The following is a 25,406-nucleotide window of genomic DNA, read 5'->3' on the forward strand; positions in this document are numbered from 1 at the left end:
CGGCTCGAAACCGAGCACTTCTGCGCCCCAAACAAGGCACTAGACTAGCCCAGGCTTATTGAAGCTCGAAAGGAGCTCATGCAAGCTGAGCTGTTGCAGAAACAAAGAATGTACGGTGAGAGCAGAACCAGAATTGGTTTGCGGTAAACAAGACCGCAAGGAGAAGAATGATACTAAGAAGGGAAATGATGATAATAGAACGGAGGACAGGGGAGAGGGAAGGGAGAAAGGGAATAGGGTTGATTTTCCTTGATCCCGTGAAAGTGTTCCCAGATGCAGACAGGTCAAGTAAATGGGCCTAAACGGCACTGGCCGCCATTCTTGACCGGATGGGGCAAGGGTTGATTTGGGCAAAACCAGAAACTTGGTGTTGATGGGGTCGGCTGTTAATGCAGTCGACGCCAGTGATGAGTGCCCAAGCGCATTAAGGTCCAAGACGGCAAGTAAAATGAGGTCTGGTGGAGAGCTGTCAGGCACCAAAAAGCACCAAAAGTAAAGTCGATCCCTCTTGTGCCCTTGTCGACAAGGTTAATGAAAGGGAAAGAAGGTGATGGTGAGACCGTCAAGGCACGAGACGTTGCTCAGGTGAACCCCCAGCGACGACCGGATGGGGCAGCGTGAGGATGGCGTCTGGTGTCTCAGTCTTCTCTGTGTCGCTGTGTCTCTGTCTCTGCTGCAACCAGCTTCGCATCAGCTGCAACACAGGAGGATCTCGAATGCCACGAGGCGCACCAAGTACCAAACTGAAATTTATGGGACAACCCAAGATGGCGGAAATCTAACGGAAAGACGCACCGGCGAATGAGGGTAGAAATAGAGTTTTTGGTGGTGGTTTCGTTTATAGATCTTCTTGAGGAGCACCACAGGATTGAGCTGGTGCTTGAGTCGGATGCCCCATGAACTCGACGCCAGAACTGAGACAGTGACAATACTGATGGACACCGAGGGATCTGGTCAATCCCCAAACCCACGGGGACCCGCGGTGACTGGCCGAATGGCAAATCTCACGCCGTAAGGGGGGAGCAGATTGAGGGTCAAGATGCAATCAAAGGAACAGCTGCGGAAAGCAGGGAAACGAAGGCAATATGACGAGAACTTCGCCCAGACAAAGAGATCGAAGGGCAGACAGCTGTCTAACAGCTAGTGGACAGGTGGAGAGGGCAGTGTGTGGCCAAGGCTGCAAATGCACAAAGCCAAAATAAAATACAATTAAAACACGAGGAGTATCTTCAAAGTTCAAGGGTAGTTTAACACTCACAGTATTTCTTTTGATAGCTGAGCCAATCCAATGCAATCAATGTAGAGACAATAGCCTGGTCTGGTCCTTCCTGGTGTTCTGTCCTGGACACAGGCAAGTGGGCGGGCGGGCAGGCGGCAGGTGCGACACGACACGACACAGATTGGTGACGGAAGTGACGACCGTGACAAAAAGTGACCTTCTGTTGCACCAGATAGACAGGCACTAAAGCTGCCACTCGCAAACTCTAGCGAAAACGGAAAGTTGAGACCAAACGGCGGGGACGTGGCAGATGTTTAGTCCCCGATTAACTTTGAACGTTGAAGCGACCGGCGCAAGACAGAAAACGAAATTCAGAAGAAAATAACGGCTTCGTGTATCGTCGTTTGTTGCTGAATAGCAGGTTGAAGAGTGCAAGTTGCAGAAGACACGAGGGAATACGTCAATCGAACCGATGATGGAGAGAACAAACTTGGATCTGGATGACAAGCGTGGAGAACCGACCGGGGAGGGAACTGGGGTTCGATGCAGTCAGTCAGTAATTGATCCTGCCGTCACTGTTGATTGTTGACTGTCTCTAATCATGAATGCATCTGCTAGCGCTCCGCAATTGCCGTGGCATGGACTGACTCTTTCTGCCGCCAAGTGGAGGCAACATGACGACGAGAAACGGTTCCAAGGATTTGCGTTGAATGTTGCCAACACAAGTCTCCCTCCCACACGAACATTGGTAGCCAAGCCAAGGTGCAAGGCCCATCCCCGACTGAGCAACCAGGGTCACGAAACAGCAGAAAAAGAAGGCAAAAATGGTGACTTACCCGAACTCTCTGCTCGAACTGTTTTCCACTCCAAATTGGATACGCCACAGTTGGCTGCTTGATTGGGTCTCTGGTGCCACAACAGATAGACGATGTTGAACACGACGTGCCAAGATGCTCCTGGGATAACTCGCTTTTACTGCCCAGCAACAACCACAATTGTCAAAGCGGCGCAAACGATAACAGGAAAGAAAAAGAGAAATCGGCGTAAAAGAGCCAAAGTACCTGGACTGAGTGAGTGGCTTGGTTGGAAAACCTCCGCCAACGAGATGCATACACTAGGCACAGGCACACACGCAGCTTTCTTCGGTCAGATGCGTCAGCAAATAACCTTGCCCTTGAACATGGGCTGCATCATCACATATATCAATTTCCTTGGTTCCCATACACCACGTCGACCCTACGTAATCGACGTTTTTTTTTTTTACACAGCCTGGATCGGCCCATTCAGGACAAACTCGGTTTCATGCTATACAAAGAGGGAAACAAATCTAGTGTCACCACCCGAGCGAGTTGCGATGGGTTGAACACATCCCAAACCGTGAGCGAACATCAAATAAGCGGGCCATCCGTCGTTGCCGGTATTTCCATGCCATCCACAAACCTCGTTTGAGTTGTGAGCTTGCCGTTGTGTGCCGTCCCGGAAGACAGTCCACAGCGAAGCTTTGGTGGCGCCAACGCCTCTCATCGAGGCCGACCGTGGAACTGCGTTCAAGTTCATGGCCAAAAATTCCGTTGCGCGTCCGAGCGACACCGTGAGTGCCGAATGAAGCCGCAAGGAAGCCACTCTGACTTTGCAATGTTGATCTGCATGTGGTCGTGAAGCAAGACTGACCCATCCGAGGCACTGATGAGAGGAGCCTCCCGAGAGCCAGTAGCCAACCCAATCAAAGAAACAAGCGACAAAACGCTCGATGCCTAACAATCTGTATCGGCGAGGAACCATTCGGGCACTTGCCAATTTCTCGTTCGCCTCGGCCATGAAATGCTATTTTCGAAGCCCATTTTCACCATAGCTGGGCAGGATGCAATGCCAAAGCAACCGACGTCAATGACTGATACCCATGTCCCTGATGTCACATCAGAGCCTGGCACTGAAAGCTCCGACGATTATGATTGGGCGAAAGGTCAGCAAATCTTCGCAACTGGTGGAGTCGTTTATGCAAGTCGAGGTGAACTTGGCTTGAAATGCCCTGGTGACTCCACCAGCTTAGCTTAGATTTCCTGATTTACACCTTGCAGGATGGATCTCTGCCCAGGTTGCTCGCCTACGGATACTCCCAGGAAAGTTGGGAGTTTGCAAATACACGAATCGGGCATTGATTCAGTTGTGGCCAATTGACTCAGCTTGGGTAATGCTACTCCGTACAAATCTGAGGATAATAATGATCTCGCCCTCTACTTAGGAACCAGTTTTATCCCCGAAACCCAAGGGTTCTGAACTGCCCTCCGACAGTCGGCTCCCACTCCGGACCTTCCGCAGCCATTCAAATGCCACCAGAGGTGCCTCCATCCATAGGGCTTGCGGATATCATGCCGAGCTTCGTCCTTTCACATCAGACCATGTCCTCGGTCATGCCGCCGTGAGATCCGAACGAGCCGAATATTTCTTTAAGCTATTTACAAGACCCTTCTTTGCGGGAGATCCAACTGCAACAAGGGTCCAGTGTCAATGGAACTCGGCTGTTGTTCGCGTTTGTGTCCCGACAAAAGGTGACGAAAGAAATGTCTCGAGGCGTCAGAATCTTTGCGATGACGGGGACACGGGCCGGCGCCGATACGGCATCTACCGGATGGGTTTGGTAGATGGCAATGCGTCCATGATACCTGTTCATCTCGCATACCCTAGACAAAGTTCAGCGAGACGCTGGACCGCGCACGTAGCGTGATTTTTGCGACCATGTTTGCCGTGCTTTGATACTCTCGTGCAGACTGGCGTGGAATTTATGATGTACGATGCGGTCCCTCATATTAATACTGAACGTATCACAGCGCTTATCGAGCCCAAAGGTGTTCCGCTGCCTAGGAGACTGTATAGTGATAGACTTGGCTGGAATAGACGATCAAAGTCCGAGACTTTGGGAAGCAGTACGCAACTTCTTGCCAAGCTTGTCCTGGGCAAATATCGTTCCAACCAATCTGTTCCTGAGCTACAACAGCAGCTGATAGAACAAAACTTGCCGTGTCTGTCGTCAATGTGTTTGTCGGCGACTCAGCATACCGTATACCGCCATTCCTTGCGTCATAACAAACATTAAAATCTACAGTGTGTATGTGAGGAACCGTCGTATATGAACATATTTGCTTCTTCCTCTTTCACAATGATTTTCAACAGAGGCGAAGGTAGCTTCGGTGTCAATGTCGACAACACTCCTCCATATGCATCGTTGGGAATGGCACACTTCCTGTTGGTAAGAATACCTTGGGAGCACAGCAACGCCGTAGGCGCCGACCATGTCCAGGGGACCCGTGGATGCCTTAATTTTACTTTTCCTTTTGTCCATGCTTTCATTTCATTTAATTGGCGATGCGCTGCTCAAGTACAAGTCTATCATCCTTGCCGGATGGGTCTTGTAAGTGCAACCTCTTTGCGTGTCTTTGATCAACCAGATATGTCGGCGAAAGTTGATACCAAATGACGGGCAGTTCTCCTTACAGGCACGGAGCCGAGAAAAACGAAAGCAAACAAAGAAAAGACATGAACTTGCGAAACACCAGGACTCGGTTGTCAAGGAGTGCCTTGGCAGGCAAAGACTGGGGTGTGATGCATCACGAACTTCCATAAGGACTGGCAGCAGTGGCGGGGAAAAGAATATTGAACAATATCGGTCACGGGAGCAGCACAAGGCTGCACGAAAGTATCTTTGTCAGAAACGCACACGAACCCATGTTTGAGCTGGTGCCCAAACTCTCGCATACTTACCACCCTTGGATGTACTTGAAGCTGGCTACCCGAGAGACTCAGATTATGTATTGTTGATCTCCAGAGCTCTGCATTTGCTGTAGCTATATATTCACATGCAAACAGTTGATCTTATTGTGTAGTCCATTGCATCTCTACAGTGGGCGTTTCATCACGGGCCAAGAACTAGAACTTGTGTTGCAAAGTATTGATATCCAAGCGAGATAGGCGCCCAATACCTGCAGCACTACAAATACATGCGTGTATACTGAACTCGAATGGCATGCTCCATCACGACCTCCATAGCCCGCGTAGAACACTCTGGTACGCATCATAGACAAAATCTAAACTGCATTCATACACATGATGCATATCAAGGACGGAAGTTTGTTGTAATGACCGCACCATTGGAACTAATTGCTGTGCCTAGTACGCATGTTGCTTGTTCCTGGCTGAGATCAATGATACCCCGCAGAACTTCTCGGCGGGGCAGTGACACCCTCCAAGTCGACCATTTCATCAACACTCAAGCTGCATTCAATAGCCACTTCACCCCAAATCACATAAGCTGTCATTCCAGCCATCGTCCTCATCTATAAAATCACCACACAACTTAGTAAACGCGTCGATCTATCGTCATACCAACATGAGTGTTCGAAACGCCGGGAAAGCAGGATCCTGGTACGTAGCCTCCCCAGATGAGCTGGGGAGCGAGCTCGACGAATACCTATCAGATGTTCCAGAAACCATCGACGGTTCATCACTACCTGTCCCAGGAGCAAGAATTATCATTGCACCGTACGTCCCATATCGCCATATATCTAATTCAGAGGTTTTGTTCCACTAACTTTGGGGTACAGACACGCAGGATATAGCTTCTCCGGCCCATGTGCATCATGGGCATACAAATGCCTGGATCTCACCAAAGCCAAGCGGGTATTCATCCTAGGTCCATCCCACACATATTATCTCGACGGTTGTGCCGTGACAACCTACGATAAATATGCTACGCCATTCGGTAACTTCACCGTCGACAGGGACACTATTCAGCGTGTCAAGGAAGCAGCTCAAATGGACGATATTCCCAAGTCACGAGACTCAGCTGAGCATTCTCTGGAAATGCACCTGCCCTACCTTTACAAACGGTGCGAGCAAACCTTTGGATCACCAGACAAGTTTCCTACCGTTGTCCCGATTCTAATCGGCGATAATGACCGGGACGAAGAAAAAGCGGTTGGCCAGGTCTTGGTACCTTACCTAAAGGACGAAGAGAATGCCTTCATTATCAGTTCTGATTTCTGCCACTGGGGTGCCCATTTCCAATACATGGTGTACTCGCCGGCGAATGACCCGGCCCAGCTGATCAATCTCCGTAGGGGCGACAAAGCACCTACCGGAGCACCGATCCACGAAACCATAAAGCTTCTCGACGAAGCGGCCATGGATGCGGTCAAGAGTGGGCATCACGATGCTTTTGTGGACAATCTCAAATTGACCAAGAATACAGTGTGTGGAAGACACCCGATTGGTGTGGCTATGGCAGCACTGGAGTTTCTCGCCCAGGATGTCGCTGATGAGAAGAGGTGTCGATTTCAGATCACACAATATCAACGAAGCAATCTGGTTGAGAAACCAAGCGATTTTAGTGTAAGCTATGTCTCGGCATATGCGATTTTGTAACAGAGTCGTCTGTTGTAAGTAGGGGGTATCATCGAACGTAGGCAGGCCAAGGTAGAGATTTCCTCGGAATGTTGGCATCGTTTTCCGGCTTTCCCTATGTGATGTTGTGTCGTATCAACCAGTAGGCATAAAATGTTTTGCTCCACGGAGTACTGTCTGTATTTTTGAGGCCTGATGGATAGGAGGTGAGGTACCTCAGCAGGACGCATCGCGAAGAGTGCTGGGATCTTCGTGCGGTTTGACATGAGCACATTCTGGAAACTCGGATGGTCGAGGCGTGACACCCGAGGTTTACAGCTGATGAGACATTATCCGGCCCGTTCCAGGGGAGCACAGGACAACATAACGCAGACCTCAATTCAATCTTGCCGACTCACGAGTTTACAACGTCCCAGGTCAGGATACTACTCACATTGAACCAGTGGTGGTCCGGAGGCTGACTTCATTTTGAATCGTATATGCAATCGGTGCCGATAGCTTTGCAACCTTTGCATTGGCGTAGTCAAGCTGAGCTCAAAAGGCATCGCGGCGTTGGAAAAGTGCAGTCAGCCGCAATGCGCCAATATCGAAAACAGCCTGTTGGCTTGTTCGAGGTGGATGTATCAATGATTGCAACAAAGTCACCACGCACCACCACCAGTGTGAACCGTGCCCCCCAGTCGTTCTTCTTTGTTTGGTGGTGAAGGTGTCACACAAGCCAGGAACGTACTTGGTAGAAGCAGGCAAGATCGATATCCAAGTCTCATCACGGATTCCACTTTGTTTCTATCAGACGCGATGTCGTCTCCAAGGTGGAGTTACAGAAGTAGTTGCTTTTACCAGACATCCGCGACCATATGGTTGGACATGAAACCCAGGTGTTTGGCGCCTGTTGGCGCCATTGAGTGATTGCCAGTCAGCCTGTGGATTAAGGAACAAGGCGGACAGGGGCTTCCAGATCCACCAGGGGAAGGGGTGCAGGCCTTTTGAGGGTTGATGAGGGTTCGCAGGCCTCAGCCCAGGTCATGGATGTTGCTGGCTGGTTTGACCTACACCAGACATCACATCAAGTTGCAGGGAACAACAGAAATCCACAGCGGTATGGCAATGGTCAAGCACATTCTGGTGGTGTCACAGAAGGCGGTTACGAGTCGAGCGCACGGCCTCGGAGATGTTGTGTGTAGCTTGACGAAGACCTGGTGTCGTGGTTGAAAAATAAAATCAAAAAAAGACGGGGGGCTGACAATCAAGCATAAAGTGCGGTATCGTATTGTATCTGCTGACGCTTATTCCGTAAGCTGGCTGATGGAATACTTCTCGTTGCATCACCATCAGGCTTCGTAGTGGTGAGGCTCAGGTCGAGGGCGAGGTGGATAGTTCGTTCTGGAAGAGGCTTGGTTTGATAAAATTATAATCAAAGTGCTCCAGAAGTTTGGCTGCCGATCTCTCAAACAAGGCGGTTAGTGAGTTTAGTGCAAGGGGCAAGTGCAAGAGGCGAGAGGCAAGAGCCAGCAAGCACAGTGAAGGGAAACAGCAGGTGGCGAGTCCCTGCACCGCCTCGCCTCGTCTTGTCTGGTGCAAGGTTTTTTTTTTGGCTGGCTTTGTCTGACTGGTCAAGTCACACAACACGATGCGCCAGGCTGGAATTGGAGGCATTCACTGGTTGAACCATGTTCGTTCGCCAGACCAGACCTGACCTTTGTTGTACAAACTTGAAGGCGTCAATCCAGTCTGGACTAGTCATTCAAGTCAGGCACCTCTGGTGTAACAATCGACGCCCTAGTGCCCGACCCTGTTCCTCAAGTGCTCAAGTGCCCCATCTTCCTCCAGCCTGGTCTCCATTCGATGTCCCCTGTGGACCCCCAGTGTGTCGCCCTTGTCCCCCTTTTGATTGCTTCATGTCCTGGCACTGGGTCTCCGTCTCCGTCACCATCCCCATCAATCAATCCCCTTCGAGTCGAGCCTCAGTTACCATCACACACAACGAAACGTGGACAGTCGCTGCTGCTTCTCCTGTAGCTTTGACCTTACTCTGTACCGCCATCTTTTTCATCCGGACCAGCAATTCTCACGTATTCAACCTGGCAAGCGCGTTGCACCGGAGAATTGACCTCGCGACGTCGTTGGCCCTTCGACCATCTTGAATCACAGCAGCCTGACTGACTGCCGACTTCCCACTTCCATCCCATCTACAAACACTCTGACGCCAAGAGCGAGGTGCGCTCCCAACATCCACCATGAATGTGAGTGTTTCACCTTTTGCTTTGCTTTCTGTTGGCGTTTCAACCCTCTGATTTTGCTCTGTACCCGGTGCTTTGTGCATTGTGCACTTGTGCCTGCTCTGCTTGACACGGTTGTACCACCGCAAAGAATCTGCCAGCTCGAGTCAGAGACTGCCACAGTTCATTTTCTTGACCTAACATGCCATCGCACCCCTCCAAACTCTGTCCATCTTCTAATCACTGCTTTCCCAAATCTTTCGCTGGCCGAAATCTTGACTAACAATGGACCAACAGCACGGGTTAGTACTATCACGGCTTGTTTCAACCGCTCTCGCCTGCCTTTGTCTTCCGAGCACGATTGTCTCCCATGACATGTCATATTCAACATTGCCGTCGAGTTTTCTTTCTTTCTTGGGACTAACACGAGCGTCGCAACAGGTACGGCTCGAGACAGAACAACTACCAACAGCTGGGTAACAACCAAGATTATTACCAAAGGCAGCAACCCCGAGAGTTCGTCCAGAACCAGCCATATCAGTCTGGTTATGGCCAGGCTGGCAATTATCAAGGTGAGAAGAGACATGCTCACCCTCCTACAATTGCTTGACGAGTTCACCGCTAAGCTGCCGGAACAAACCTTTAGACTCCAACTACGAGATGTCTTCTCTTCCCCAAGGCGGCCGAGGTGGCGGCGACCCCGTTCTCAACGAAGTTAGCAACATCCAGGGAGAAATCAATAGACTCAACGCTCAAATCGATGAGCTGAAAAGTAGTGGTGCTCAAAGCCTGGCTAGGGGTGAATCAGCAGACCTCCAAAGGAAGTCAGCCGAGGTCATGACCATGTACAGAACCCTAGTCCAGCGCTTTGGCAAGCTCAAATCCCAGACCTCTGCGACGAACAGGAACGTTGTGCAAGTGAACAGGGTTGAAAAGGAGCTCAAGGCTGCCTTGGCGAGATACAACACGTTTAAAAGCGACTACAGTAAGGCTGTAGGAGCCGAGGCAAGGCGGCAGTTTGAAGTCGTTCGCCCTGACGCTTCGGAGCGCGAAATCGCCCAGGTTGTTGAGGAAGCTCAGTCGGGCCAGCAGATGCAAATTTTCCAGCAAGCATTGCAGCAGAGCGGCAGACAACGGGCTGCTCAGGATGTTTTGCGCAACGTCCAAGCCCGACACGATGACCTTCTGAAGCTAGAGAGAGACCTCCAGGAAGTTATGGAACTTATGGAGACCATGGCCGACATGGTTTACAAGCAAGACGAAGTCGTCATGAAGATTGAAGAACAAACTGAAGCCGTCAATGACAACCTGGACAAGGGCGTGGAGGAAATCGGTGTTGCTGTCAACACCGCTCGAAAGACGAGAAAGAAGAAGTGGATCTGCTTGGGTATCTGTGGTAAGCAACAATTCATCTCGGACCCATATCTCTCACAAAGTATGCGTATTGACGATTTCACAGTGGCAATCATCATTGTCGTCATCATCATTGTTTTGATCTACATTTTCGTCATTCGAGGTACTTCAGGCGGCGGCAACAAGAACAACAGCAAGCGTGCCATTGAGGATCTTACCGGCGCCGTTGCATCCCGCTTCATGTCTGTTGCGGCACCACACGCAAAGCGGTTGGAACCTCGCGCTGCCATCGACGAGGAGCTCGCTCAGCAAATGCTCCGTATTAGCCGCGAAAGAATTCATTTCCCCCAGCTCCCCAACAACTAAATCTGAAGGACGATGGTCTTCTGGTGGTGGGGACGCCTGCGATGGAGTGGTTGAGCGAAAATACGGGAGGCAGAGCTGGCCTCGTCTGGAGCACAACTGGTACGACTTGTTTGGAAAGAAAACTTGCATCGTATTCAGACACGTACTCTGACTGCTTGTTTTAGTTGTTTGATTTGGGCCGGGACACCTCAGCGGGGAATAAGTAATTTCCATTTTCATTTTCGTATTACACTGTATAAAAGTCGGCACCGACATACTCCGCAAGCATTGACCGCAACCTGCGTACGCGTGGTTGTTTGTTTTTCTCTCGTGTGCCGGTTCAGAGCATTTGATTTGCCATTATTGGGATGAGACATGGCAAAAGAACAGAAGCTAGTGGAGGCCGACATATTTGGGCACGGCGTTGCCAGATGTGCCAAAGAAAGACTGCGTCCTTGGATGATTGGCATTTTATTTGTTGTATGTGCCTTTCAGCGGGCTATGTTTTAATGGCCTCATATGCAGCCGCAGCTGATCTCTAGCTGGTCTAGGTTGGATGATAGATTGCTCTTGTGTAGTCTTGTGCCAGGATCTCCTTGTGGTCATCTTGGAGAGGGACGATTGCTTGTTTTATTTTGTTGCTTAGGAGTGTCTTCTCCTTTTATTTAGGTGTTGGTGAATACATATACAGTAATAATCAGATCTCAATTTGCATAAACGTAAAGTAGCATTTATATATTGGACACGCTCAAGTTGATATCAAACCGAATACGCCATATCTTCCCTTCTTTACCTAAACGCCAGAAATGCAAATTCTAGATCCATGTAACCCTTCCGGACTCGACATATCCATTCCGAGCGACACTAGATGAGAAGACCCCCGAAAAAGCGCTTGCTAAAGTTGACAGCAATGACTGCATAAATTTACCCCATTCAGCCCGGGAATTCATCTTCGTAGCCTATTGCTGGTGGTGCTGCTGGTGGTACTTGGTTTGCAGATTCCGCGTCACCAGGCGATTCTGTCTCCATCTCCGGCTCGTCCTGACTTCCCTGTCTGGCGATGACGTCTCTTCTCTTCTCGCCCTCTCCCACGACTTTCTTCAACACGCCCGCACGGCGCTTAAATTCCCTAGCTAGTGAGTCGACGTCTTCGCGGCCGATGGCGCCGCTCCCCGAACTGGGCAGGCTGTTGGGACGGCTGCCACCGCTGAGGTCTAGCGGCTCCCGTTCTACGCCTTCTAGTCGGAGCATCGTGGACGAGTCGCCCTCGGGGTCGTCGTTCCGCTGAACAGCGAGCTGGGAGCTAGTTATTGCGAAATCGGGGTTGAGGCTGGACGCCCATTGGATGGACCATGTGTTTCCTGATGGGACGAGGTCGACGACCAGTGTGCGGTGGTCGGGATCATCGCTAGGTTGGGAGAGGACGGAGGTGTCGTCGTCGGAGAAGAGGTATTGCACGTGGGGGTGTATTGTCGCGCCGGTGGTGACATTCGTGAGGAGGGTGAAGAGAGGTTCGAAGGCGGGCGATGCTGACTCGGCGGATTGGTGCTGTGATTGTGTTTCTGGATCTGCTGGTAGTGCAGATGGACTGGCTGCCGTGTCGGGCGCGGGTGGCGATGGTTCGGGATCTTTGTCCGACATTGTGAATTGAGGAAGATGGGTGATGATGGACTGGAGACGAGATGGAAGAGCGCTGCACCTGGTGAAGGATATATGCACAGGCTAGGGCAATGGGGTAGGTGGCCTTAGTTCATATTAAGTTTAATACGGGCATGCAGAACGAGGGTTTGATCGCGACCCTAGCCGACATAGTTTGCGGCGGGTGAACCTTCAGAGTTGGTAGAATCTGGATTGAGTGCAGCTGTGACAAGCTGGAGCTCCATTGCAGATGAGGCTGTCGAGGTGCCCGCAGACGTCACACCAGACATGAGTGAGGCTTATCTTATCGACACGTGCGCGGGCATCAGGGTCCCCTCGCTTGGTGCTGCTGTCCGCGTGTAGATTTTAGGCATTGGCACTTGACATCTTGTCAGCGCCGAGCTTCGGCCACTGCTCTGGTTGAGAGCTTCGGGGACTGGACATGGAGAGCGGGGAGGGGCTTTGAACCAGCTCTACTGGGACGCCTCCAAACCATTCAAGTATATATTATTGACGGCCCCAAGCCATTGATGGCCGTAGCCTTGCACAACACGGAGCCCAATATCGTTTTGATCTGTTATGAGATGCACATGCCAATAACTGCCGTTGTTGATATTGCACCCGGTACGCACATCAGCATCCATGGCCAGTCCAGCCGTTTATTTTGGTTATCTGATGTGATGGGTATTTCCTCATGTCGCGCCACTGCCGCCAAGCTCAACCTCCTTCTTCGCCCGCCTCATCGACTTGTTGCTGCCTGGATTCGGCTTTTCGCTCCATATACCTACATAGGTAGGTCCTCAATATATTGTCTTGCCATCGCCTCGTAAAAACTTTCGAGTCTTCTGCATAAGCTTGACACTAGCCCGCCCTGACTGGATCCACGTTTATATAGCAATGTCACCAGAAGAAGTGTCCTTCCGGTGCCCAGCTGGTTTGTCCACCAAGCGACCAGATCGTGTATCTGGTCACACCAGGCAAACCAGACTCCACGAGGAGGACAACCTGCCCTGTGCACCGGACAATCCGTCAACCCACTCCGGAAGTTACAGTAACAATCACCTAAACATTTTGCCCAAGGAAATGTCAATTATGGCCTGATGCCATCTTGAGAGCCGTACCCCCTTGCCGTGAACTAAAGGATGGCCCGTAAATTACGAAACAACACTTTTGTAGTCTTTGATTCCTTTGGACTTGGTCGAATTCATGATGCTGAAGATAAAAGTATAAAAGAGAAAATTGTCAATGCTGGACATCTCAGTAACGCCTCTCTTCCTCAGGTTCTGTGACCAAGAGGGAATGATGATTAAAAAGCAAAGCTTGAACCGCCTGATGAAATTTCTAGCCTCGATCGCATGAATCTAAACCGGAGGATGTAATGCTGCAAAACAAGACATGTACCGCCTTGCGCCGTAATATGTGTGTAATCTTTGAAAATGTGTCGTTTGTCTCATGATGTGTGCAGTTCACGGAACCCTGCCGCGACTAGGCTTCTAGATTTTTCTTTAGAATCGGCTGGTGCGTTCCAGTAAAATAAGCCCTGCAGATATCACTTATTAGAAAAATAGTCTTCTTCCTATTGCGTCTGTCCGCAAATGATCCCCATCCACGGGATACATACACCTAGTCCTTTTTGCTTGGCAAATGCTGCTTTCGCCTTGACTGTATCTGGGTTGTCGTACGTAACGAAACCACCATCGCCACCCACACATTGAGCTGAAATATGGCGTTTGTCGACTGACTCCTTACAGCCCTTTCTGGGTAACTGGCTATACTCATATATTCCCTCATCGCCGCCGCCTCCCTTGAACGTCTGTCCAGCCCCCGTCGCCTGCAGAAAGCTGCGGCCGTGAGTGGGGATTCCTAGAAGAATACCACCCGAAGGAAATCCATGGGACATCAAATGCGCTACACCCGAAGAGCCAGAGGTTTCGTCTCGGTTCATTGCGTATAGTTGGGAATGGTGTCCACTCTTTGGTGTCCACACACCGAAGAAGTCGTAAGCAGTCAGGTTGACAAAATCCAAGTAGTTCGCCGCCGCTTTGAAGTCAATAAGTTGCAGTATGGTTTTGGTTGCTGGCAGTGCTGCGGTAAGAATATATCGATCTTCGGCCAAATGTGATCGAATAGTCGCCAACAAGTTTACAAAATCGTGACCTTGCTCAGCATTGCAGGGATACTCCCACGAAACTGTGAGGCAGGAGAGTCTCGTCAGTACAAGAGTCTTTTTAAACGTTGAAAGAACATCCTTGGGTTACAACGCACCGTCAATACCGTCAAGACCAGAAGCCTCTACCAGCCCTAAGGCGGAACGAGCAAAGTTATCTCGTAGATTGGTGTTGCCAGCAACGACGGGGAAGACTTCAGAGCAGGCCGGCCCCCCAATCGACAAAACCACTTGTAGGTGAGGGTGTTGTTGCTTGAGATGCATCAAAGATCCTAGAGCACCTTGAACTCCGTCAACTGGTGCTCTGGCATCAGCCCACTCATCGCTCAACTGAGCCATGGCGCACCTGAGTCAGTGTAAACAACTCGTGATGTAATACAGGGGTTGACATACAAACACACCGCCATCCGGCCCAATGCTTGCGTAGGCGTAGTAGACGCGGTTGACACAGCTGTAATTCAGCATGGCCGGACTATCCCCTTGGTAAACTCGGTTGTTCGGGAAGTAAACTGCGTTGGTATACATTACTCTCGCAACGCTGCTGGCCATCCGCGATGTTCGCGAACCAGAGTGGGAGGTCATGACGTAGAAAAAAAGAAAAGGAATGTTGCACAACTCTACCACCAGTAGTGAAAGAGCGAAGAACCGGCGCGCAAGGTATTGAACCGACAACCATAGCCCGGTTAGTTTAGGCAAAGAAAGTAAAACTTGATGTATACCAACATGTTGAGTCCGGGACTACGGTTAAGATATGTGCCAGTCAAGGTGACAATAATCACCTTGGAGCACAGATCAAGCGAGTCAGGCATCAAGGGTGCCCGGACCGATGACCTCTCTATGTGTCGGAGCCATGTCAGGACTTGGCTGGATAGCCCAACTGCTGTTACTTATACAGACTCTGACACAGCAGCACCAGACGGTGAAGGAATGATGGGCCTAAGCAGACAACTCATGGGGCATGTGGAGACGATACGCTGGTGGGAATTTTGAATTGGGATGCCACAAGTCCAAATTTGCCAAAGAGGGTCTCCGGAAGCCCAAGAAGCAGCAAGCCATGATGCATGACATAATTGCGCGGGGTTTGAGGGCCCTCAGTGGACGGAAAGACGAACCCAGAGGTTTGGAGACAGAAGCGTGATATCAGATGCAGTCGACTCGTTTGATGAATCCACACCCATGACAACTTTGGCATGCGACATTGGGGACCGAACCTGGCCAGGCTCGGATGGCACACATATCGGGGGTAACCAAGAATGTACGGAGTATCCAGATAGTAGGAAGCCTGTCCACGAGACAGCTACGGAGGGAGCCAAGACACGAGGGGAGATAGCCGCAGAGAAGCTTCATGACAGAAGATCCTTGTTTCGAGTTGTCGACCGCCCTTTTAGCTACATCAACGGCCAAATTGGGTCGTGCCTACTAGGAGGCCACCACTGAAATCAAAATTGCCAGTTTAGGCTTTTCGATCTAACGGCGGCGTGTATCGCCCTGACGCCTCTGGTTTGCGCATTCGCCTTCTAGACCTGGCATTGATGGGTTTGGTTGGATGGGGTAACTCCCGCCACTTTGCAGATTATACGGCTGGGAACCTTGAAATGCAACAGATGGTTTGAGGGCCACAGGGCGTAGACTGTTGTTACTCCGAAGCCTAAGATGGCAGTTTCCAGTATGGTGAAACCAGGGCGCTGGTGACGGCCAATGACGCCACTTTCGCAGTACCGGGAGTTTGCGGGCATGGCTCTTAGTAGGACTTGGCTGATGACATGCTGTCGTGGAAGTCGGACTCGTGTAGACAGTTCGAGGCGGTGGAGCGTGAATATGTGGACTCGGAAAGATCCAATTGTAGAGGGCTAGATCCTTCTCCAGGCTCCAGTTTAGGCGAGTGTGAAGCAGAACAGCACAATGGCATACAGTAATTAGACCAGACTACTGCAACATTGCCCGCCCACCTGCCTCCAAGATATGGCATGTGTTGAGCACAGCACCAGAAATCGGCACTGTCTCTAATTGGCGACATGTGAGGAGAAGAGTGAGACATAATGGTAGCAATGCGAAGGGTCCAGATGTAATGTATTGCTTAGGGAGGATCCCTCCGTCCTTTCCGCTGAATCAAAGAAAAGCATCAAAGAAAAGGAAAGAGGACGTCATAGAACCGGCCTGGTCATATGTCCTCAGTGTCTGGAGCAAGACTTTGTAACCAGGGAGTAAAGGCATGTGAGGGACTCGTAGTGTGCGGATGGCACTCGTCGTGCTGGAGACTAAAGTATGCTGTGTGGGCCACGGTATCTCGGATATGATATGATAGGACATGGCTGACGACCAGTCTGCGTGTTATTTACTCCGTATATAGACAGATTGACGTGGATAGAGCTGAATGGGTTGGTGGTGGTGATGTTCAACCTGCGGCTCCGCTCAGGCTGGATGGGTATCCAATTAGCTTTACATCCGTTTGAGTCAGGGAGCCAGGGGGGTTGATCGCATGCACTGGAGCACTTGCATATTGCTCGGTTTGTTTTATAACAGATGCGGTTGCAGCAGCAGGCGAGAGTCATTGGATCATGGCCTTGCAAGAGTCTGGATTGCGCTCTGCCTTGACGTCGTGTTGCGGTGCCACTTTCAGTTCAACGCTTGTCGGCAAAGCAGCCACGGTGCCATTTGATGGAGCGGACAATGACCACTTGGGTCGATGTTGGAGTAATTATAAGCTGCCATGTCGGTGATGATTCGGACCGCTGTTCGTGGAAATGAAGCCGGTTGGTCATGTTTTCGACGGCATCTGGGAACACGTGCACTTAGTCTTGATCAGACACAAACAGCCGCTCCTTCACATCTCGACTCCGTTCGATGGCCACGTAAAGTCCTCGCTTGCTGCATGGCTCCTTCCAAATTTGTTGTACCAATCACAATTGACTTGGCCAAAACTCTTGCTCAGGCGATTCATCCTGTATTTGTGTTTTCTCTGGCAGCATCCCAATCATTGTGCAAGAGACTTCTCGCATAAACAATTTCCGTTTTCATCTAATTTATTCTAGATATTCCCGACAACCCGGACCACTCCGAGATAAGCCTACAATATGTTGACGTGAAGCCGAGAGCAAAAAACATAAACAGATTTGATTTTAAGCTAGCCGGGCAGATACCACGTCGAGTTGATTGTGCAGCGCGGCTGTCTGACAAGCTTGACAAACAGGCAAAAAAGAGGCCGTTAGTGGCGTCCAGGCACTCTAGACCATACAATAAACTGATTCAATTTAGATAAGACTCGTACTTCTCTCCATAAATGCGACATATAGTTATGTAGCTCGGGGAGAATCTCTATCGATCGAATACTCCCTGGGTTTCGCGGCACTTCATTCACACACTGGATAAAGGATTATTCTCTGAGACCAATGGAATCTGGCTGGGATGATTTCGGGCTCCTTACGGACGTAACTACGATTCCTTTACAGTGGCGGTTATATGCACAATAAATTCAGGCGACGTCCATATCTGAAGATGGCGCTTTGGTCATCCAGTAACGGTAATTAGTTGATAGTGATACAGTCGTCGAACTCGATCGATTACATGTACTGATTGTGTGGCACTGTGCAGCTGAGCAGCCTAACATGTCAGTATTAATGACCAGCGGCGACGTTCGCGTATAGTCTTCTCGAAAGACATGCCCGTGTCATTGTTCCACACCATCTGCGGGCATTGGGCAGTAAGCAATCCTATACCGACCTTGGTGCTCGCCAGTGTCAAAGCTCCCACCAGAAGCTGGTTGGTTGGTCAATTATGCACCAAATCCTATCTGTCGAGTGCTCAAGTAGGTTTGTGCGTACACCAACGCAAGCCTGCATTGTGAGAAATAAAACTCAGAGGATTGGCAAGTGCAAGGCCTTTAGCAGCGACCTCAGCAGCCAGTCGGCAGTCCAATTTCGTCATTAACGCCAGTATTGTCACAAGACAGTGGTTGTCTGCTCTAATAGACCCTGTCTTTTATCTACAAGATCCCTCGACGACTTTGTCATAGATTAAGCTCAATAGCTGTTGGATACAAGAAGTCTCACCACATCTGCTTGATACAAGAACAACTACCCTGGATTGAGAGGAAATCTGTCCGCCATCGGTGTGGGTGGACAGCCACGTGGTTATCAGCAGGGAAACTCGGCTAATGGGTGTGTACTGCGGCTTCAGAACCAGTCCGTGAACGAGAAAAATTCGTCCAATGTGTCTAACAACTCTGGTGTGTGTACTCGGTCCAGCAGTACTCCGTACTTTGATGCAACCATTCCAAACTGCGGGGTGGGAAATCCTGGCAGTTTACGCAAACTAACGGCTTGACCGAATTGAAAGGGGCCGCTAGGTGTAGAAAACTGGTAGAACTCATAGGAGCACGATTTATGAGCAAGGAAGGAGTCGTTTCCCAATGAAGTCGATGGGGACAAGTCGATGGACCACGGTCTACAAATAAACCTTTGTGCCTCACAGTCAATATCCCAAATCAAAAGTCTCCGCATGGCGGTTTCGTGACAGGAGCTTGGCTACATGGTTCAAATGCACCTTTGACTGTTGGTTGAAGGTACTTTGCTAAGCACCCACGCAAATCAAGCCAGGCAAACGCAACTGATCAAATATTTGGATGCAAAAGGCTGGGACATGCCGAAGGGAGGGGAGGTGTGTGGCGGTCGCCATCAACAATCCCTGCATTCGGACCAGCGACTGCCCCTTGTCCCAACTGACAGTCAAGTTGAAGGTTCGTTCCCTCATTCCTCGTTCAGAGAACGGATGCCCAGTATCAATTGGTCTGTTAGCTGGTATGTTGGTGGTTGTCCTGGCACTTCGAGGTTTGGTGTCGGTGTGTGTGTTGGAGCACGAGACGGCATACTCCGTACTTTGAGTAATTGCAAGAACCGAATCCTGGATAGCGTAGTTTGTACTCGAAGAATATGTACCTAGGTATGCGAGGTAAATTGTGACTTATGCTAGTTTGTCTCCCGCGGCATTGAGGGAATGAGTGCTTCGACGGATAACTGGCTGGACTGCATCAGGCTTGACGTCTCTCCTGTCAGTCAGTTAGTCAGTCACTCTCAATCTGGATGTGATGTGATGGGATGGGATTTGATGGGATTTGATGGGATGGGGACCTGCGCACAAGCATGCCCAACTGTGCAGGTGAGCAGGCGGCAGGGTTCAGACCAGGCTGGTAGAGGAGGCGCAGGACCAATCAATTCTCGTCACATCTCTCCTGCTCAAGCCTGCACTGCGTTGTCTCCGCCCGCACCGCCCTCTGCTGCGCCAGACAGTCAGTCAGCACATTACACTGGACTGTACTAGTAGGTACTCTCTCCTTGTCGAGGCACCACACGGGTACTTTCCACTTTCCAGCCCGCACTTGGACTGGAACACTGGAACAGCCGTGCTCCATCCAACTCTGTATGGAGCCCGGGAGCCACGAGGGCCGTCCCACTCTTCGTTCTGCCCCAGCTCATAAACACGCACGTCGTCTCGACTGACCAAGCAGCAACTTTTGTCTTTACCAACCGCCATGCCATGGCGATTTCTGTCGCCATTTCGGCTGTCCAATGTCTCTCTTAATCCTGCCTGAGTACGAGATCGGCGACGCCGATGACGATAGCATCTACTCGGTAATATCGACGTCGCCCGACCTTGACACAGCTACGTCTCCGAGCGAATTCGGACACGACGCCGACGACGATTTCGAGCAGTTTTCTCTCGACGGCGATGGCATCGGCGATGGTGACGGGGTGAACTCGGAAATTTCCTGCGGATGCTCGACCTCTGTCACTCCAAGCGCCTACGAGGACGAGGTGGCACATGGTCGACGATACCATGGGTTCCATAAGGGACGCTACCCATTACCCAATGATGATTTGGAGCAACGGAGGGAGGAAACAAATCATGCTTTGATGCTAGAACTTACTGTATGCGCCTTGATCATTGTGGCCAGTGTTGCATTGGAGGCGCATCCGCGCTTGACGGACGCGGGCATCTTGAATACTAACTGATCACAAGGGCGGACGACTCTTTTATTCCGACATTGGCAAACATCCGCAAAAGATTATTGACATTGGAACTGGAACTGGTATGTTAATACTCCCCAGTGATGAATACCAGCATGAGCGACGACAATGCTAACTGCTGTCTCAATAGGAACATGGGCCATTGATGGTAACGCTGCAGCGAGACCCTCTGCGTACTTTGGCATCAAGGGCAATCCAATTGCTAACTCATTTTAGTCGCCGACCAATACCCGAGTGCCAGTGTGGTTGGGACTGATTTATCTCCTATACAGCCGAAATGGGTACCTGTCAATGTACGGATGTATGTCGACGATTGCGAGGAGCCCGACTGGCTCCATGGGTCTAATTTCGACCTGGTGCATTTTCGTGGTATGGCAGGCATGCTACGAGATCTGGATAGAATGTTGAAGAGAACATATCCGTATGACCTCCTTTGGCAAACACCAAGTGGGTGAGGCAAGGGCTAACTGTTTTCGATAGGCACGTGCGAGAGGGTGGCTGGGTGGAATTCCACGAGTTTATTCCTCAAATACTATGCGATGACGGAACCATGAGTGAGGAAGATCCATTACGGATATTTTTTGATGCCTCGACACAAGGTCTCAGAACATTTGGAGGCGAGCCTCTGAGAGCCCTTAATTTGGAGGAAACCCTCGTAGGTGCCGGATTCACAAACATTCACGTTATAACGAAGAAGGTGCCCATTGCGGCCTGGCCACGAGATAAGCACTTAAAGACTGTCGGCATGTTTACGAGGGCAGTGATACTGGATTCACTTGGCGCTCTTGCAGCGAAGCCACTTGCTGCTCTGGGCATACCTTCAGAAGACCGACGAGCCCTGGTCACACAAGTAAAACGAAGCCTAAACGACAGAAGGATACATCGTTATATGAAATGTGTCATTTGCTATGGGCAGAAGAAGGAGAATCCCGACTCGACATAGGAAGATTTTTGGGACACCGAGATTGAGGATTAGGTATTCTGATTTGATGCTCTATCCCGGGACAACGGAATGAGCAAGTCATATCCCAGCCGCCTGGGAAAGGAGTTTTTCAGTGTGTAAAACACCATTTTTTTTTCGTTAATTTTGTTTAAGCTGGGCTTTATATTCATGCCGAGGACTCTGTCTTTTATATCTGAGAAGGCTATTTTGATTGCTTTGTTTTATCTCATTCGCTTTGCATGGGGTCTGAGGAGTTGGGCATTGAGCTGATTAACCAAGGTGCAATGAGGACAAGATACTTTTTCTTTTTGGGGGAGGGCATAGTCAAAATAATGAAGAAAAGTGACTGCCACGTCAATTCCCTCTAGAATAATCCATGGTGACTGCGGATATGTGCTTTGACCTGATTATTGTGTTCATTTTGTTATCCGTGGTTGGCTTTCCAGCCTGATTCCACAGACGCTCTATGTCCATGTATGGGCGAAGATGACAAAGCAGGTTCGGTCAGACACCCACCACACCACAAACTAGAGCTTTGGAGCTTCGATGGAGCAGCAAGACATTTCGACTTTCCACAACCAAAGGAACCCGCAGTTTAGCACAACAAACCCACTCCAGCTGCAATTTTTACTCGAATAGACGTGCAAAAATAACCGACTACAACTTGAACAACATACGGCAAAGCCTTCAGGCACTCCAAGCCGCCGCAATGGCGACCGCAACCAAAACCTCCGCAAACGCCGCCTCCTCCATCCTCAACCACTCCTCCCAGCACTACAACTTCCGATTCTCGCCCTTCCTCCGAACCACATACCAAGTCGGCCTGCCGCTCGACCGCCCCATATGCAAAGCCTACCAGTCAGGCAGCTGCCCCAACGGCACGCGCTGCACAGAACGACACGTCCAGGACGCCAAAACGGCCCAAGCAACCGGCGGCCTGAACTCGCTCGTATGCAAACACTGGCTGCGCGGGCTCTGCAAGAAGGGCGAGCACTGCGAATTCCTGCACGAGTACAACCTACGAAAGATGCCGGAGTGCAACTTCTTCATGCGAAACGGGTACTGCTCCAACGGAGAAGAGTGCCTGTACCTGCACGTCGATCCGTCGTCGAGGCTGCCGCCCTGTCCGCACTACGACATGGGCTTCTGTCCGCTGGGGCCGCTGTGTTCGAAGAAGCATGTCAGGAGGAAGGTGTGCGCGTTTTATCTGGCGGGGTTTTGTCCGGACGGGCCGGAGTGCAAGGCGGCGCATCCGAAATGGAGCAAGGATCTGGATAAGCCGACTGTCAAGGTGGATAAGAAGGAGGAGGAGGATGTGCATGTGGATAGTGGCATGAGGGGGGATGAGGATGGCGGGGAGAGGATGAGAGATGGGATGGGACGCGGCGATAGGGATAGGGAGAGGGATGATGGACGGCATGGCGGGAGGCATAGGGGCGGAGGGAAATGGAGAGGTGGGAGGGGTGGCAGATTTAGAGGGAGAGGGCATTGATTGTCATGTACGTTTGGATGAGTTGGGACGAGATGATGTTTGGGAGATGTTGAACGCTTTTGACGTTATGATCTGCAGTTGCGGATAATTGGGAGGAGGAAGCGGTATGTACTTTAGATATTTGGCACGCCTTGATACCCAGGTTTTCAAAAGGGACATGAATCCAATCATTATGGCAACTTCAACGCTTACTGTGACAACGGGTGAAAGAAGAGTCTGGTATTTATTTATATGCTTTTGCGGCATAAATAGGAGCGTGGTCATTAAATACAAGGATATTTGGCATCATAGCAGCCCCCAGTTCTATATCTACATCATGCACGTGGAGATCCTGACACCGAATGGCCCCAGAGACTGCTCTCCGTAGCGTCAGCGCTCCATACGTTGCGCTCCGACGGAACAGCAACAAACTCGTTTGAAGACGTTGTCGCCGCCTCGCCATCCTCGCTTTCCTCCCGCTCTGAGCCGTCGTAGGAACTTGTCTTCCATGTTGATAACTCGTCTACTTTCCGGATGCCCATGATCCAGGAAACGAGACCGCGTGGAGCCCATCGTCCAACAAAGCCATATACACTGGAACCAAGGCCGACACGAACCGAGTCGCCAGTCAGAGAACCATCCATGACATCGAAGACGGCGTTGTGCAGACGCCGGAGCGAGCTGCCTTTCAAGCCGCGGATGCGTCCTCCAGAAATGGCAGAGCTGGTTTGTGCGATGAAATTGCGCCCGTACACGTGTCGTGCGCCATCTGGCCAAACCAGGGGCTCTTGAGGATTGCCAGCGGACACCAGTCCTCGTTGAGGTACGCCCGGTCTCGAGGGCACAAAGCCGGAGAAGTCGAATGTGCCAAGCTGCATGTGCGTAACGGGGATATCAAGGGGTCGAAGCTCAGCCGTCAAGACTTCGGTGAAGGCTGAAAGAGCAGAGCATACCGTGGCTTCGGGGGCGTGGAAAGGCGGGTTGATGGAGGAGATGATGGAGGGTGTGAAGACGAGGACCTTGGGCGGGATCCATTTCTCGCCAATAGGTTGCAGACGTGATGTCAGTAGTGGCAAGAAGGCTTGGATTGTGAGAATCGGCTGGAGCAGATGCGTGTTGAATAGGTTGGCGAAGCTCGACGGTGGTATCGTCGCTATGGGTGACGTTTGGTAGTGTAGGCTGGGGATTAGGATTACGGATTTGAGCGTTAACGAGTTTGGTTTGATGTGCGGCCCGGGCGCTTGGGGAGCTTGTAAGTAGCCGGCGAAACGTTCGATAGCGGCGCCAGCTTGAGGAGGCTAGGGATGTTCATTAACCAGTGTGCTTGGCTGGCACTATAGAGAATGATACTTACATCGGTGGTGTCGATGCTAAGCGGTCGAATGTCTGGTCTAGATAATGAGTGCACCATGTTTTCCTCCTCGGTAGCATTGCATACAATGTACACGATGAATCCCCGTCGCTCCATATCAAGAGACAGAGACTTGGTTAGGGGTAGGTTTGGTGAACCAGCAATAACCACCACCTCTGTTCGACCGCCGTTTCTCGCCCGCTTCGCTCGTCTCGTTTTCCTCATCGATCTGCTCGTCTGATAGCCCTTGAATATAACCGTGCCACAAGTGACGACGACAACAGCCGTCAGGATCTTGTGCCGCGATACCCAATCCTGAACTCTTTCAAAGCGACTCATTGACACGATGGCGACGGCTGGCCTCGCCGGAGGGATGGGCTTCATGGAATCCGGCAGCCATTTTACTTGTGAAAGTGTCTCGCGTACGACCCCGGCAGCCCGGTCGACGTTGTGGTCTATATAGTCGGCGACATCGTTGGAGTACTGCTTCAGCTGAGGTGGGATGTGCGAGAGCTGGTAGACGGGGAGAAGAGCTTCAGTTAGCTACGGAAGAAGCGGAAAATAATGAATCTGACACTAGATTAGTTGAATAAGCTTACCACAACGTCTAGAAACTGCTGGTCGTCTGCAGACATGATGGGATATGGTTGACTGTGATCATGAAGACGAGACGATGATGTTGGGTTCACATGACGAAATGTTTGGATTTCTCTCCTTGTTGATGTGGAGAAAAAGCTGTTGCGCTCCGCCAGTGCTAGGCGCCGATAGACTGATGCAGGGATGTGGGGAGAAGAGGGCCGCGCTTCCGTGATTGGTGGGAGATGGGTGCATGAAAGAATGCGAGTTGATGAAGAGAATTGTAAAGACAACAGATGGCAATTATTTTGAGCTATTCAAGCATGTAAAAAGAATGACACGGAAGGCTAATTGCAGAAATCGCATGAAAAAGACTGAGATGACTGGTTCGTTGTGATGCTGTGTAAGATGCACACATTTGCAGAACTACCTACTTAGGTAGTTTAACATTATCTTCTAATATGTATTGGAGTAAATAAAATTTTGACTACTTACTGGCTGCTACAGGCCTTACTGTATTTCCCTTACCAAGTAACTAGACGCAGTATTCATGTGACGTCGCAATATGGGCCAACTCATATACTGTTTGACAGACTTCGTGGGCTACTTCGGACGAATGCGACTAGTAGTAGTGTTGAAGAGTTAGCTTTCAACAGCATAATTTTAAATTCATCGTTGGAAAGACCATCAGCATTATGTGAGCA

The 25,406-nt window shown here is 50.5% G+C and overlaps 11 protein-coding genes across 11 annotated transcripts; 6 read left to right on the forward strand and 5 right to left on the reverse strand.

Annotated features, from left to right (window-relative positions):
- Positions 1–39: 39 nt before the first annotated feature.
- Positions 40–691, reverse strand: VFPPC_17831 (hypothetical protein; the record flags this gene model as incomplete). The annotated part of the gene is made up of 2 exons (XM_022429509.1): positions 40–505; positions 570–691. The coding sequence occupies 2 exons, from the start codon at positions 689–691 to the stop codon at positions 40–42; spliced, it is 588 nt and encodes a 195-aa protein (XP_022285437.1).
- Positions 692–2,524: 1,833 nt separating this feature from the next.
- VFPPC_16065 (hypothetical protein) lies at positions 2,525–3,037 on the reverse strand (the record flags this gene model as incomplete). The annotated part of the gene is made up of 1 exon (XM_018293818.1): positions 2,525–3,037. The coding sequence occupies one exon, from the start codon at positions 3,035–3,037 to the stop codon at positions 2,525–2,527; it is 513 nt and encodes a 170-aa protein (XP_018143856.1).
- A 964-nt stretch (positions 3,038–4,001) lies between these two features.
- On the forward strand, positions 4,002–4,313 carry VFPPC_17830 (hypothetical protein; the record flags this gene model as incomplete). The annotated part of the gene is made up of 1 exon (XM_022429508.1): positions 4,002–4,313. One exon carries the CDS (start codon positions 4,002–4,004, stop codon positions 4,311–4,313), a length of 312 nt encoding a protein of 103 aa, XP_022285438.1.
- A 63-nt stretch (positions 4,314–4,376) lies between these two features.
- VFPPC_17829 (hypothetical protein) lies at positions 4,377–4,694 on the forward strand (the record flags this gene model as incomplete). The annotated part of the gene is made up of 1 exon (XM_022429507.1): positions 4,377–4,694. One exon carries the CDS (start codon positions 4,377–4,379, stop codon positions 4,692–4,694), a length of 318 nt encoding a protein of 105 aa, XP_022285439.1.
- A 909-nt stretch (positions 4,695–5,603) lies between these two features.
- Positions 5,604–6,637, forward strand: VFPPC_08288 (hypothetical protein; the record flags this gene model as incomplete). Its single annotated transcript, XM_018287019.1, has 2 exons — positions 5,604–5,755; positions 5,818–6,637. 2 exons carry the CDS (start codon positions 5,604–5,606, stop codon positions 6,635–6,637), a joined length of 972 nt encoding a protein of 323 aa, XP_018143857.1.
- A 2,858-nt stretch (positions 6,638–9,495) lies between these two features.
- Positions 9,496–10,554, forward strand: VFPPC_08289 (t-SNARE protein; the record flags this gene model as incomplete). Its single annotated transcript, XM_018287020.1, has 1 exon — positions 9,496–10,554. One exon carries the CDS (start codon positions 9,496–9,498, stop codon positions 10,552–10,554), a length of 1,059 nt encoding a protein of 352 aa, XP_018143858.1.
- A 912-nt stretch (positions 10,555–11,466) lies between these two features.
- VFPPC_14378 (hypothetical protein) lies at positions 11,467–12,174 on the reverse strand (the record flags this gene model as incomplete). Its single annotated transcript, XM_018292147.1, has 1 exon — positions 11,467–12,174. The coding sequence occupies one exon, from the start codon at positions 12,172–12,174 to the stop codon at positions 11,467–11,469; it is 708 nt and encodes a 235-aa protein (XP_018143859.1).
- A 1,447-nt stretch (positions 12,175–13,621) lies between these two features.
- On the reverse strand, positions 13,622–14,920 carry VFPPC_08290 (chitinase; the record flags this gene model as incomplete). Its single annotated transcript, XM_022428603.1, has 4 exons — positions 13,622–13,711; positions 13,793–14,361; positions 14,437–14,668; positions 14,732–14,920. The coding sequence occupies 4 exons, from the start codon at positions 14,918–14,920 to the stop codon at positions 13,622–13,624; spliced, it is 1,080 nt and encodes a 359-aa protein (XP_022284401.1).
- Positions 14,921–19,902: 4,982 nt separating this feature from the next.
- On the forward strand, positions 19,903–21,304 carry VFPPC_08291 (methyltransferase LaeA-like; the record flags this gene model as incomplete). Its single annotated transcript, XM_018287022.1, has 5 exons — positions 19,903–20,262; positions 20,354–20,423; positions 20,492–20,509; positions 20,578–20,782; positions 20,842–21,304. 5 exons carry the CDS (start codon positions 19,903–19,905, stop codon positions 21,302–21,304), a joined length of 1,116 nt encoding a protein of 371 aa, XP_018143861.1.
- A 709-nt stretch (positions 21,305–22,013) lies between these two features.
- Positions 22,014–22,796, forward strand: VFPPC_08292 (Zinc finger CCCH type domain-containing protein; the record flags this gene model as incomplete). Its single annotated transcript, XM_018287023.1, has 1 exon — positions 22,014–22,796. One exon carries the CDS (start codon positions 22,014–22,016, stop codon positions 22,794–22,796), a length of 783 nt encoding a protein of 260 aa, XP_018143862.1.
- A 314-nt stretch (positions 22,797–23,110) lies between these two features.
- VFPPC_08293 (hypothetical protein) lies at positions 23,111–24,761 on the reverse strand (the record flags this gene model as incomplete). Its single annotated transcript, XM_018287024.1, has 3 exons — positions 23,111–24,073; positions 24,130–24,639; positions 24,726–24,761. 3 exons carry the CDS (start codon positions 24,759–24,761, stop codon positions 23,111–23,113), a joined length of 1,509 nt encoding a protein of 502 aa, XP_018143863.1.
- Positions 24,762–25,406: the final 645 nt, after the last annotated feature.

The sequence above is a fragment of the Pochonia chlamydosporia genome, chromosome 4 (assembly GCF_001653235.2).
Source record: "Pochonia chlamydosporia 170 chromosome 4, whole genome shotgun sequence".
Taxonomy (NCBI): Eukaryota; Fungi; Ascomycota; class Sordariomycetes; order Hypocreales; family Clavicipitaceae; genus Pochonia; species Pochonia chlamydosporia.